General features: G+C 38.6%; 1 protein-coding gene across 1 annotated transcript in view; it reads right to left on the reverse strand.

Annotated features, from left to right (window-relative positions):
- The window catches only part of ZFX (zinc finger protein X-linked), a 43,846-nt gene that overhangs the window by 17,448 nt on the left and 10,899 nt on the right, over positions 1 to 15,499 (reverse strand). Inside the window, exons 3-4 of the mRNA XM_080909903.1 lie at positions 4,687 to 4,776; positions 1,563 to 2,132 (exon numbers count right to left, since the gene is read on the reverse strand). Coding sequence (XP_080766029.1) covers positions 1,563 to 2,132; positions 4,687 to 4,747 — 631 coding nt within the window. The 5' untranslated portion in view covers positions 4,748 to 4,776. The remainder of the gene's footprint in view (positions 1 to 1,562; positions 2,133 to 4,686; positions 4,777 to 15,499) is intronic.

Below are 15,499 nucleotides of genomic sequence, written 5' to 3' on the forward strand. Positions count from 1 at the left end.
TGGATATCTAGCTGGTTTTATTTCTTACCTATTGTGATACAGCAGTAAAGTTTGCTATGTAGGTTTCATGTGGTACACTAACTCAAGAGTCCTTCCTTCAGGTAAATACCCAGGAATCAATGAATGAATATATATAACATTACACACATATAACACACACACACTCCTCCCCCCTAAAAACTACATCACGTATTTAACACTCTTTTTCTGCAAGTACTCTCTGGAAACCACCAACTACTTCTAGGAGATACTTCTTACTCTTTCTGTTACTTCACCCATTTCTCCTCTCTCCAAAATGTCAAATTTATATTTTTAATTGCCAAGAAAACAAGCATGAGGCTGTCTCAAACAAGGAAGCACCTCATATTTTTAGCAAATACTAAATCATTCTTACTCACCAAACTTACTCCCTTTCTTGAATGATCATCATGACCCAATCTTCCAAGCTAGAAATCTTAGGGTCAAACACCAGTTATCTTTGTATTATCTTTCTGCATCCAAGTCTCACCTAGCTCATCTGAGACTAAATGGATGACCATTTTACTTTCTAAACTGGAGTTCGGCTCTCCTCAATCTTCTTTACTACTAAGGCCTTTGGGATAAGATCTTCCTCAATCTTCTTAAGTGTTAGGATTACAGAACTATACAACCACACCCCAACTTGAGGTACTCCTCTTTATACATGAACCACTTCAACTACTGTCTATCCCTAGTCTCTTGTTCACTTATTCTCAATCTCTACTGGTACAAGGATTATCTTACAAAATAGTTTTAAAATTGAAGTAAGCTACATCACATACTCCTGAAGACCAGCAAAAACTTAAAAAGAAAAATGCTGTCTTGTTTTGGTTAGAATATAAAAAATAGATAATCTCATAATCTTTCTAAATTTTTATTACTGTATTATGTCTGTATCTGTGTGTTTAAATGTAAGGAACATATGTGGAAGAGAGGAAAATTTTGGAAACTCAGTTCTCTCCTTCCACTGTGGATTCCAGGGACTGAACTCGGGTCACCATCAGACTTATACAGCAAGACACGAATACTTTTGCCTGCTGAGCCATCTCACTGGTCCTAAATGTCCATTTGTTATAACCCAGTAATTCTATTTCTGGAAATTCATTACAAGGAATGAAGTACAGAGTTGTAAGCACATATTAAGTTTCTAGGAAAGGCTAAGATTTCCATTCAACATATGAGCAAACACAGGCACACAAAGAAACATAGCTACATTTTTATAATGCATGTGATGTGCATGAGAGCTCTGTGTGTGTACATGTGTTGTGTGCAGGTACATATGCACATGTATGTGGAGACCCAAAGCTGGTTTCAGGTATGTTCCTCTGATTGCTGCCTACTTTATTTATTGACCAGGCTGGTTTCAAATTCATAGAGATCTGCCTGCCTCTGCTTCCCAAGTGGTGGATTAAAGGTGTGCATCACCACATCTGGACAAGGTATCTTTATAATGGACATTTAGTTAAGAAAGTTTCACCCCTGGTGTAAGTTAGATAAAGAGCCTACAGAAGTACCTGTGAGAAAAACCATACCCGAAAACTTACAAGAAATCATAAGGTAGTCCTCACAGTTGTTTTTGTCTTCATCCTGCTGGTTCACAGGGATCCCGTTGGCATCTATGACTGCTTCAGAGGCACAGTCTGCTACCAACACTTCTTCCGAGACAACATCAGCAGCCAGAGGATCTGTGACGATTTCTGCTTCTACTACACTATCGTGAACCACATGCTCAACGTGACCAACATCAGACACATGTATAGATTCACTTGTCAAGACATGTTCAGGCATAGATATTGAGGCTGAAGTAATATCAGAAGCTAAAACATCATCTGGAACTGTGCAATGTGTTAAAGAAACTTCTTCCGTTACATCTGAATCCAGCACTTGTTCAGGGATGATGACTGTTTCGGATACATCTGCTTCGTCCATGATATCTGTACACTGGACATCTTCTATAACAACATCCTCAATAACATCTTGGATTACAACTGAGTCCGGGTCATCAGGAACATAGTTATGTACGGTTATGTCTGAATCCACAACATCTGACACATAAACCGTTTCTTGTACTTCCACAACAATTTGATTACCATCCATGTGTGTAGCACCAGCTCCTAAAAAATAAACAAACTCATAAATAAGTGTGGTAGTTTGAGTAAGAATGGCCCCTATAAGCCCATATATTTGAATGTTTATAGTCACCAGGAAATGAACAGATCATAAGGGAGGTGTAGATTTGTTGGAGGGTGTGTGTCACTAGAGATGGTGAGCTCTGAGGCTTCAAAGGCCCATACCAAGCACCAGGCCTAGTGTGCATTCATGCATGCATGTGTCTATGCTTATATCTCTCCTAACCCTCTAGCCTGTGGATCAAAATGTAAATGTCTTTGCCTATGGATCAGGATGTAACTCTTGGCTACTACTTCAGCACCTGCCACCATGATGTAACTATCAACAAGTCCTCAATGTAAATACCTTCTCTTCTCTTATAAGAGTTGCCTTGGTCATGATGTCTCTTTCTGGCAATGAAACAGTAGCTAAGACTGTAAGTAATAAAATCATGAATTTCAGCACTAAATATTTCAACCAGCAAAAATATTATTCAATTTCTCCCAAGATACTACAGTAGCTTCTCAGTTTTCTCAAACACTTAGATTCCTTTGAGCCTATTTTTAAATAAAATCAGAAAGACACTTTTTAGGACACTCTTGCATATTTATCCCAAATCAATAGATAAGGGAAAATTATGATAATAATACAACTGAGACAAAGAAGAATCTTCCTGACAGTAAAATTTTAGGGATGCTGAGACTCATTCAGTTACTTAAGGCATGGTTATAAAAAGTAATGTACCTATGGCTAGCAGATGGGTCAGTTTTCTTTATTATATGTGTTTTTCATGTATTTTCCTTCTTCTCTACCTCCCTTCCTGAACTTATTTTTTTTTATTTCCATCTTTCCCATGACATTTTTTCTTCTTCACTTCCTTCCCATCCTTCTCCTTTTGCTCTGGTATCACAAACATTCTCTACCTAGGACTATAGAATTTTAGATATTGACTTATATTCTGGACAGGGCTGGAGAGACGGCTCAGTGGTTAAGAGCACTGACTGTTTTTCCAGAGGTCCTGAATTCAATTCCCAGCAACCACATGGTGGCTCACAACCATCTGTAATGGGATCTGATGCCCTCTTCTGGTGTCTGAAGACAGCTACAGTGTACTCATGCATAATAAATAAATCTTTAAAAAAGACAACAACCAGAACATAAACAAACAAACAATAATAATAATAAAAAAATACTGTCTGTGGGCAGATAGTGAACAGAAGTGCTACTGCTGAGGAGCAGTGGGATAAAGGTAGGTAGTAGAAGGAACCTACCCACAACTTCAGCAGAGTACTGGATTCTTTCTAGCTGTTTCGCTGCCCTCACCCCCAAAGCAGCTCCTCGTAATACAAAAAACTCTCTGTGAGTCCATTTTAGTTAAAAGAGTGACAGGAGATTAAATCAATTTTTGTCTAAAGAGACTAAGTGACTATAGTTTGCACAGTATATGGTGTGCAGTTAATATTGCTAGTAACAAATGCTGCAAATGGAACAAATGGTACATCCTTCTGAGAAGTACAAAATAAAACAAATCCAGTATCTTGGCTGCCAGTCCAGAGAACAACAAAGAAATTTTTACAATTCTCAAAAAACAAAAGAAAAACAACACAACTTCAATAGATCAATGCTTCTGCTTGGTTTTCAGAACAACCTAGATCTATGTAGGTAGCGAATTCAATCACTATATCCCTACCCAAACACTCAATAACAAAGCAACAAGAAAAAGCAACAAACAGAAACTAGGCTGGCTGTGGTGGAGGCCCGAACCTTTACTACCAGTATTCAAGAGGCAGACGCAGGTGGTCTGTGGCCAAAACTATCCTAGGACACACACACACACACACAAAAAAAAAAAAAAAAAAAAAATCCTGTCTCAAAACACCAAAACCAACCAAACAAGAAGAAAATGTAAATCACAGATGAGGGTTAGATAACACTTAATAGTTTTGTGACCATGAACAAGTCACTGAACCTCTGAGTTTCCATTGCCTCATCAGGAAAATGAGAATAGTATGTGCCATGCAGTCTTAGAACTCAGGAGGCTGAGGTAGAAGGATACATAATTCAAGGTTCAACCTGGATTTCATAGACTGTCTTAAAAAACTTAAACAAAATGCTTGAGAACAGGAATGTTTAGCATAGCAGACTTTTCACCTTTAAAATATTCACACATACATAATATATCATAGGTAGTGATCCAAGTAGAAATATGAAATTCATAAACGCTTTTTAGATAGCCTAAGGGTCATTTTACGCAGTACTTGTTCATATGCATGTGCTTTTACTTCAACCCATGATATGATGTGAGGTGTGAAATTTTCTTTCTACTTGCGGTGTCATAGCAGTACTGCTAAGTTTTGGGTTTTGTAGCACTTGGGATTTTATTAAAGCTATTTATGAAAAGGCCCAATGTTTAAGCAGGGGATGATAATGTGCTCATTTTTCATCTGTAGATTCTGAAATCCAAACATAACTAACACTGTGAGCAATGTTTAGCAATTAGAGCCATTACTACCTCCCAATTTGGTAGATTAAAAAGTACAGTAATCCAAGTCACTATACCTGTTGCATCAAAAAATGAGTTTGGTGCTTGTGGTTGTAATTCAAGTCCATCTTCATCCATGGCCCTTAAATTCTCATCAGCCAGAATACCTAAATCAAGGGAAGCCAGTATTAGTTTTGGTATACTTTTTTAAATGTCACATTTTCATTTCTGAAGAACTTGATTATACCACAGGTGAATATCTGTCTATCTGACATAAACATATAAATCAAAAGGATCACCTTTATCCAGGCTCATTTTAAACTGAGATACATGCCAAGTCCACACCTATAATTATGGCATTCAGGAGGCTGAGGCAGGAGACTCTCAAGTCAAGACCAATCTGGGCTACACAGAGGGTTCCAAATCAGTCTCAGCTACATAAGACCATGTCTAGTGAGGCCCTGTCTTAAATAAATAAATAAAATAAAATAAAAAATCCAGAGCTGGGCAGTGTCTTTAAACCCAGCGCTCCAGAGGCAGAGGTAAGAATATTTCTGTGTTTGAGGCCAGCCTGGTCTATAAAGTGAGTTAAAGTACAGTCAAAGAAACCCTGTCTTGAAAAAGAAATCAATAATCTAAATGCACATATTGGTGAATGTTCCCATACACGAAAGCCTTCCTCCTAGTTATAATGGTACACACACCTGTAATCCCAGAATTCAGGAGGATCTCGAAATATTCAAGGTCGAACTGAGCTACTTAACAGATTTTTATATGTTTCCCTCCCCTTCCTGAAAAGCCTTTAGTCATCGCCTATAATCAAGATACAGAACATTTCCAGGACCCTAGCACTGTCATCTGAGTGACATCATCCTCTCACATGATTACTTAACCACTTTTTTTTTTGTTTTGTTTATGTAGCTCTGGCTGACCTGGAACTCACTCTGTAGACCAGGATGGCCTCGAACTCAGAGATCCACTTGCCCTCTAACTCCGGAGTGCTGAGATTAAAGGTATTAGTGACCACTGCCCAGCAACTGACTTATTAAAGGTTCAGCTAAATTCATTCTGTCATGAAATATTTCTGCACAAGTTTCTTTCTGCATTACTTCCCTAAACTTATGCAGTCTTTCAAACACTATATTGAACAATCAAAGAATCACCAATTACATTTTTATAGTAAACAAGTAGTAAGCACTTTTCTTAAGCCCCTAATTTATGCAAGTACAATTTTCACAGTTTATTTAACTCTTTTGGCCAAAGGTACTAGCAATGAAATGGTTTTTTAAAAAACAGTATGTCCATTCATTTTTAGCCCAATAAAATAAAATTTCTACCCTCAAAATATCTGAAACTGTGAGCAAAAATCAGTTAATGATCTGTTCCTTTCACGAAGCCCATTCTCCCACTCTCTGCCCACCTCCATCTCTCTGTCTAGGCCACTAACATAGGAACTAAGGAAGGTCATTTTCCCACTTTAGCTTAGATTAGTAAAATAAAGCTTACAAACAAAAAAAAATCAACTTAGGGCTGGAGAGGTGGCTCAGGGGTTAAGAGCATTGACTGCTCTTCCAGAGGTCCTGAGTTTAATTCCCAGCAACCACATGGTGGCTCACATCCATCTGTGAGGAGATTAGATGCCCTCTTCCCATGTGTCTGAAGACAGCTACAGTGTACTCATAAATAAAATAAATCTTTTTAAAAAGAAGATAATATGAGCTTGAATCTTCTTTGAACAGAGAAATGATGCTTTAGAGAAATAATATTTGTGTTAAAATTTTCATAAGCATATAGTATTTACTAACAAAGAATTAAAAGCCAAAGAAAGATAGATGTGTATAATAGTTCAATTTTAGTTTGAATTAGAAAGTAGAGACCAGGAAACCAATGAGGATGTTTCTGCAGTATTTCAAACATGGGCAAATAAAATCTGTGATGTCTGATCTTTTGAAATACTAATCAAATAATATTAGGTACACTGCTTGCTTTGTTAAGGGTTTGTTTGTTTGTTTTTGGCTAAAGTAGGAAAAGGAGAGTTAGCAATCAGTGCTCTTAACCACTGAGCCATCTCTCCATCCCAAGCTCATACTATCTTAAATCCTAAGTCCAAACTACCTTTCGATCACTGTCTCTCCCAACTTCCTCCCAAGTACCTCTCACATATGTACACACTTCAATAAACAAAAATGCCACAACACCCCAACCCTTTGCCAGTACACTAGGGCCCACAGGTAATTCTAGTACAAACAGGAGGATTGCCAAATTCTAAGCTAACCTAGCTATATAGTTAGAAAAACAAACGGACCTAACCTCTACAGAACTCTTTCCCTGCAAATGTCCTCCCCTGTAACTCCAACAAATACACAATATTCTAGAAATATACCCTCCCTACTCAGAACTTCCAGAGAATGTTATTTTTCTTAGTACCCTTGTTAACCACTGGCTATTTCATGTCTTGCATAATGTATTGAATTGTATTTATATGTACTGAATTCATGCATGGTCATATAGGTAGGTGGGCTTTAGTATGTATACAGAGGTCAGAGGCCAACCTTGGCAGTCTTCCTTGATTGCTCCTTGTTTTTGTGTGTTTTTTTTTTTTTTTTTTTTTTTACATTTCCCTAAAGCTTTTCCAAATATCCCTCCTGTATTTATCCCCATCCCCCTCTGCCCCATCTACAGTTAAAGCTCCCATTTTCACCCTGTCTTCTATGGTTACTTCAGGTTATACATAAAACCCTAAAGATAAGATTCTAGAATCCACACTTCCACCTTATTTTTTGAGGCAAGGCGTCTTATTGAATCCTTCCTGACTTAGCTAAGCTGGCTGGATAGTGAGCTCCAGTGACTGGTCTGTCACCAACTCATCCCAGACATTATGGAAATGTTGAGGATCCAAATTCAGGTCCTCATGGTTATGCAAGAGTCACTTCACCAAGAGTCCAGCCCCTATCTATCTTTTTATATGCTAAATTCCATAGTCCTTAAAAAAGCACCGGAGACCCAAAACTTACATAACGTTTTTAATGTGGCAGCAATGGCTCTATCATTTTCAAGAAATAGCTATGTTTGTGGTAAGAATTATTTGAAATGAAAACAAATGATGGCTAGATTAATAAACAAAATGGTTTAACCATGAAAATCAAGGTGTATATGCTCTAAGTTCTCACTAATACTCCCTAATGACACCTTTAGGTATAATTCTTTCCCCTTTCTAAAAAAAAGTAACTGCAAAATGATAAATGTATATTAACCTTCTAAGCATAATAAAATGTTAGGTGAAATTAAGCCAACTAAGGCAACAAAAGGGATCTATACATTAAGGTATATCTGTCAAGTCTCACTACATAAGACTAATTCAGACTAATAACTACTTAACTCAGCTGTAATCTTCCTTGGTTTTCCTATGACACTAACAGATAAATCAATTCCACTGATTCTAAAGTTCATTCCAGCCTATTTTTTCATAGCTCCCTTCTCTATACAGTAGCTCCTCTGAGTCCCCTCACATTACAACAGAGCCAGACCTCAGCCTCGTACACTTACTCCATTCTCTCTTTGCTTTCCGTCTACTCCCCTGGTTTCAATTATCATTTGTACAGACCACCAAAATCTACATGCCCAGAGCAGCACATTATGCTTCCACCAGACTTATGACTCTCCTCCCTTCCTTCTTCCCCACTCATAGTCATATCTTGTCAACTACTTCTCCACAGGACTCCTCAGCAAACCATCCCAGTCCTTATTTATCTGCAGTTTTATCTCAGTTTCATACTTCCTGATCCCTGAGGCATGAAAATAACCTCTTAAGTGGCCTTGCTCTTTCTGCCTCTCCCATAACAAATGACTTTGAACCCTGAACAAGAGCTAGTGCCAAGGTCTGAGGCATTACTGCTATATCTGTGGGAGACTAATCCTCCTACCACTGCTTTGATCAGGGCACTCCCCTGGGCTCAGAATACTTCAGCAGCTCCCCAACATTCAGAGGCTCTACAATATGAACCCAATATGCCAAGATAGATTTGTTGTTATTCTCATCTTATCATAATCTAACATATTTTAGCAAACATAGAAGAGGGCCATTACAAAACCTCAATCAAGTTTGGAAAAAACACAATTTGTACTTGCAAGCAAAAATGACTATACCTTGGGATTTGCAATCCCTCTGGGGTTAGACTTGTTAATTCCCTCTAACAATGAAAATGAAGCTGTGCTGTTAGAATAGAAACTACTTAGAAAAATGGGATCAAGTAAGGGTAGTTAAAAGGGGCAAGCCAATAATGACATAGAAGTGTGCGTACTGGGGAACAGGAATCAACCCCCCCTCAAAAAAAAACCTGACAAATAAACAGAATGCTTCAAAGCACCACAATGAAATGCAGGTGAAAAAGTATCATTGTTATTGCTTTCCTCAAACATTCTCAAAATACCTGAGACTGTCACCCCAATTTGGAAAAAAAAAATCCCCTCCTAGTACAAAAGTCATGACTCTGAAAGAATTCAGAATAGAAAAATTAAGTATTAAGGGAAATATTGAACTAGGTGAAACCCAGGAAGTATCCCCCCCCAAACTTCCTTTCTTCCAAAAGGGCAACATAAACACCCCCACTAAATCAATAGAAAAAGCAATGGTACTTCATCTCTTAAATTAGGAATATGGGATAATTTACTTGTTTTTTATTTAATTTTCTTTCTGGAAAGAAAGACAGGGTCTTGCAATACAGTCCAGGCTGGACTCAAACACATGGCTGTGTTCTATTTTCCTATACCTACACACTTCCTTGACTTACTCTTGAACAAATTATCGGGATTCTTAGATATTCACATGATATGCAAAATCACTTTTTTGCTTGTGGTCCTCCAAAAACCTTGGTTTAAGTAAAACGTTAAACTGACTGGTCTTTTCACTGTCACACTTAGAAAACTAATTTGTATCATATATGGTAGATGAGATGCTTCAAACTTCACAAGGAGCAACAAAAGCAAATCTATCTAGAATTTTTTTCAGAAATTGAGACTGGTGAAAATTTACAGCTATTAAAAATCCCTCTGAAGTTAAGACTTCATTCCCAAATTTTGTCATGTTGTTCAGTACTAGCCATAATTTCTCCAAATACTCTCATTTCTCTTAGGTTAACCCTCAAAGTCAGCTATTCTTTCTTATTTTTTGAAACAGTGAACTGCAGAGTCCTGGCTGTCCTGAAACTCACTCTGTAGATCAGGCTAGCAGGCCCTTCAATAAAGATTTGAAGAATGTTCTTAAACAATAGACATTTTCTTGGATTTATGGCACTAGAAACTTCAAGGGCCTTCAACAGAGAGCAAATGTTCTACCACTGAATTGAATCTCAGCCATCTTTTTCACTTTTTGAAGAAATTTCACTAAGTTGTTCAAACTAGCCTTTAATGTACCCTATCATGCTAGGCAGGCTTTTAACTTTCTATCTTCTTGACTCCCAGTCTTCCTAGTAGCTGGGATGGTTTTATATATGCTTGGCCCAGGGAGTGGCACTATTAGAAGGTGTGGCCTTGTTGGAGTAGGTGTGTTACTTCAGCCATGAGCTTTAAGACCCTCATCCTAGCTGCTTGGAAGCCAGTCTTCCACTAGCAGCCTTCAGATGAAGATGTAGAACTCGCTCATCTCTGCCTGGATGATGCAGTGCTTCCCACCTTGATGATAATGGACTAATCCTCTGAACCTGTAAGCCAGCCCCAATTAATTGTTGTCCTTATAAGAGTTGCCTTGGTTCATGGAGTCTCTTCACTGCAATAAAAAAAAAACCCTAACTAAGACATATATCTACATCATAAGGTCCAGCTAAGTTCTTGCATCTTAGGTATTTTCTTACCTTTTCTTAGACATTGATAATGCGCTTGATTTTTTCATAACTAGACTGATTCTAACTAGACCTAGTCCATGTAGGGTTGTGTTCTACTACTGAGCTTCCACCCCAACTCATATTTTCTTTGGACCATCTTTTTTTGTTTTTTGAGACAGGATCTTACTATGTAGCAAAGGCTGGCTTGTAACTCATGCAGGCCAGGTTGGCCTCAAATTGGTGACAATTCTCCTGCCTCTAACTCCTAAGTACACTATGCTGGCTTCTCTATCACTCATTATTAGAATTTCTATTATAGGATAAGTACTCCCAAATCTGTTCTCTATTATCACTAACTTTCCTCTTATTTGCTTTTGAATTATGTATTTATGAGTGTAGGTATGAGCACCTGAGTGCAGGTACCTACCCACTGAGGCCAGCTCTCAGATCTCCTGGAGCTGAAGTTACAGGAGATAATGCTCTGCCCTACATGGGAACTCAATTCCAGTACTAAGTCATAAGTGTTCTTGACCACTGAGCTATCTCTCCAACCCCTGACTAACTTAACTTTTCTATACTGGCTAACTTGACCTCACAAATCAGATCTTTTGCTTTGTTTTGAAGTCAATCTCTCTCTATTATGTTATCTCTGCCAGTCCTCCACCTACACAGACCCACCTGGACTAAAGGCATACACCACCACACCCAGAAAGAGATCTTGTTTTGGTTCCTAAATAACTGAGGGTTTTTACATAGCAATCTTGGAGGACAAAATGTTTTCCCAGACACTTCAGAGATCCCAATGGTTATTTTATACCTAACATTACATTGTCTTCCCTAGTGTTTCATTTCTCAGTTGGTTTTGGACACCTATTCAAAACTTCTGCTTTTCCTCAAAAACATTGTTCCTTTTGGTTGTCCACATTTACAGACAGGTTGCTCAATTAGCTACACTGACAGCTGGAAGACTTTCCTCAGCCCCAATGAAAAATATCTGCTTTGCCAAGAAGTGAACTTGTGTTCAGTCACAAACATCCTTTCTAGTATGAGTACACAAGACAAAATATGTGACCAGTCATCCTTTCCTTTAATGGTGGATAAGTATTACACTTTCTAGGGCCAGTATCATTCCTGCAGAATGACTATAAGCCACCTAAAACACTGCCCCTTAGCTGGGTCTGGTGGCACAAGGAAGGAAGGAAGGAAGAAAGGAAGGAAGGGGAGGAAAGGGAGGAAGGGGAGGAGGGAGGGAGGGAGAAAGAAAGAAAGAAAGAAAGAAAGAAAGAAAGAAAGAAAGAAAGAAAGAAAAAAAAAAGAAAGAAAGAAAGAAAGAAAGGGAAGGAAGGGAAGGAAGGGAAGGAGAGAGAGGGAGGAAGGGAGGGAGGGAGGGAGGGAGAGAGAGAAAGGGAGGGAGGGAGGGAGGGAGGAAGGAAGGGAAGGGAGGGAGGGAGAGGGAAAGAGAGAGAGAGAGGGAGGGAGGGAGTTAGGGAAGGGAGGGAGGAAGGAAGGAAGGGAAGGGAGGGAGGGAGAGAGAGAGAAGGAGGGAGAGAGAGAGGAAGGAAGGAAGGGAGGGAGGGAGGGAGGAAGGAAGGGAAGGGAGGGAGAGAGAGAAAGAAAGAGAGGGAGGGAGAGAGAGAGAGAGAAAGGGAGGGAGGGAGAGAGAGAGAGAGGAAGGGAGGGAGGGAGGAAGGGAACGGAGGGAGAGAGAGAGAAAGAAAGAGAGGGAGAGAGAGAGAGAGAAAGGGAGGGAGGGAGGGAGAGAGAGAGAAAGAAAGAGAGAGAGAGGGAGGGAGGGAGGAAGGAAGGAAGGGAAGGGAAGGGAGGGAGGGAGGGAGAGAGAGAGAAAGGAAGGGAGGGAGGGAGGAAGGGAAGGGAGGGAGAGAGAGAGAAGGAGGGAGAGAGAGAGGGAGAGAGAGGGAGAGAGAGGAAGGGAGGGAGGGAGGGAGGAAGGAAGGAAGGGAAGGGAGGGAGAGAGAGAGAGAAAGAAAGAGAGAGAGGGAGGGAGGGAGAGAGAGAGAAAGGGAGGGAGGGAGGGAGGGAGAGAGAGAGAGAGGGAGGGAGGGAGGGAGAGAGAGAGAAAGAGAGAGAGAGAGAGGGAGAGAGAGAGAGAGAGAGAGAGAGGTGCACATCTTTAATCCCAGCACCGGAGAAGCAGAGGCAGATGGGTCTCAGTGAGTTCAAAGCCTATAGAGCAAGTTCCAGGACAGCCTGGGCTATACAGGAAAACCCTATCTGGAAAAAACCAAAGTGAAATAAAAATAAAAGAAGGGCTTGGAAATTAGCTTAGAAGTACTTTGACTAGCATGCAAAAGATCCTACGCTCAATCTACAGTATCACAAAATTAAACACTACCCCAACCTTTCTTGCTACAGCACCCATTTTGTAAATCCATGTATAACTCAGATAACTTAATGCATTTCCTACTACAAGACCACCAGAGGTAGACCTACCTACAATAGAGAAATGGCTCAGCTTTAATCACTTGACTATGTCCATGACTTTGTTCTTCCTCCTACAACCTTTTTGCTTTGGACATTAGTGTATTTATAGGGTGCCAGTTTCTGGTATATAGCCATAGATTCACTAACTCCCTTGGTTTTTTCCACTGACAGATTCTAAATTGCTTTCTACAAGGACAAAGTATTCCGATGAAAAGTACATTTCAGGGTTCCTTGGCTCTGGATTTTTACTTTTACACAATATAATTTTTTTTTAAAAGAGCAAAGGTATGTGATATTTATTCTATGTTAAATTTAAAGTCATGATTTTTAAAGTACCATAGAAAATAGCATGGAAACATGTAAATAAAACAAAAATACCCATGAAACAGAAACTTAAAAAAAAAAACTAACACATTATAATACAATACTCAACAGAACAAATATTCTTAGACATAAATAACTAATCAATTCAAACCCTAGTCCATAAGAACAAATTATATCAGCTTACTTTATTTTCAAACAATCCTGCTCACCTCCTCTGTCAAAGGGAAGAGAAAATGCCTGCAGTTGTGAATGGAAGAAGCCAGTCCTCCTTCCTTGCCCTGTCCCACTTGGAACTTTTGTATGCTTCACTCAGGAATTAAGTCCAAGTTTTTGTTACAGACTAGTTTTTCCATAAAACCATTCTGTGCCAATTGGTAATTGCCAGGTTCTGTTTGCTTAAAGAGCCTGAACTTTCACAATCTATTAAAATAGGCCCTAAAATGACAGACCTAAAACCCTTATTTTTCCAAAACCCCTATTCCTGCTCAGATTAAGAGCTGCCAAAAATATCCTCCGAATTTAGCTATATTTGTAAGCTAACAATACCACACTATGTTAAATGCTTTTAAGATTAGCCTGATGGTAGGAACAATACAGGCTTTGCACTTGTTTTCAGATATGTAAAGCAATAAACTCCCCTTTATAAAAGCATGCAGTAACTGACCAATCCCGTTACCATATAACATTCTACTGTTTATCATAATGAAATGAGTATAACAACTCATTGTTTCACCCTTTTTGCTTTATAGTGACTAATTTTTAAGTTGCTTTGTAACTTTTGCTGAGATTTTCAACAGAAATCCTACTCAAATGTCTCCTGAATGTCTCCTGTTTTTAGCTGTAGGTGTACTACAGTGTGTAAAAACCAGGAGGACAAAGACAATATGTAAACATGATATAGAGTGAAGATTAATTTAAATTACATTGGACAAGAATATGTGAAATATACCACAATAGATAAAATTCTTAAAAGGTCAATTTCCAGGCTGGAGAGATGACTCAGCAGTTAAAAGTTCTGACTGCTCTTCTAGAGGTCCTGAGTTCAATTCCCAGCAACCACATGGTGGCTCACAAGCATCTATAAGATCTGATACCCTCTTCTGGTGTGTCTGAAGACAACTACAGTGTACTTATATATAATGATTTTTAAGTCAATTTCCATCAAATACAATTCAGGATAAAGAAATGTTGGTGTTATTTAAAAAGGGTTCCCTTAAACATTTGATTTGTTCCTGTAATTTCTGCCAATCTTTTCACAAACTAAGCATTTAATTAATCACTGGCCTAGTCATTTCAGTAGTTGTTGACTTAGTTGAGTACCATTCTTACAGATTCCATTTCTCAATGAGTGATATATACCCTTGTATTTAAAAAAAGCCTAGTAGTGGTTATTAACTGCCTTTAATCCCAACAAAGAGGCAAGGGGAGGAAGATCTCTGTGAGTTTTAAGTCAACCTGGACAGTCAGGCTATACAAAGAAACTGTTTCAAAAAAAACAAACAAAAAACAAACCAACAACAACAACTTAGTCTGGGTGACAGATGATACATGCCTTTAAACCTAGCACTAGAGAGACAGAGGCAGGAGGATCTCTGTGAATCTGGTCTACAGAGAGTTCAAGGGCAGCCAGAAGCTCTCTCTCAAAACTAAATAAAACCCTTTCTAATACATTAGAACTTAAAAGGACTTTGAGTTGTTTATTGGCTGGTTTTTTTTAATTTTTCAGTACAATTATTTCTTTAGTGTTTATGAGTACATGCATGTGAGTGCACATTCAAAACCCACATTCTTGTGACAGTCAGAGCAAAGCCTGAGTTAGCTTTCGATTTGTATCATGTGGTCTCCAGGAACTGAACCCAGGTAGTCTGACTTAGCAGTAGCCACCCTCACTAACTAAGTCATTTACCACTGCTGGGTTTTGATTTTTTGAAAAAAATGCAATACCCCAGGCTGCCTTAAACTAACAGTAACTCTCCTGCCTCAGCTTCCTGTGTACTGAAATTACAGGTGCTAACTATATTTTTAGTTTAATGTAGTCTAACTTTCAATTACTTTATTCAAACCAATTCTTTTCTTAATTGTAACTAGTTTTAAAAATCACACATTATCACTTTGTACTTTCTAAAACATTCAAGATATTTATAAACTACAAAGAGTTAGGAGTATAGTTCAGTGGTAAAGTGCCTGACATGTTTAAAACTGGGTTCTACACTCAATACCACAAAAATAACCTATGTTCATTTGTTTTATCTATTATCTTTTAAAGATTTATTTACTTATTTTATGTCTATGAATAAACTGTAAA

This window comes from Micromys minutus (genome assembly GCF_963924665.1).
Source record: "Micromys minutus genome assembly, chromosome: X".
Classification (NCBI taxonomy): Eukaryota; Metazoa; Chordata; class Mammalia; order Rodentia; family Muridae; genus Micromys; species Micromys minutus.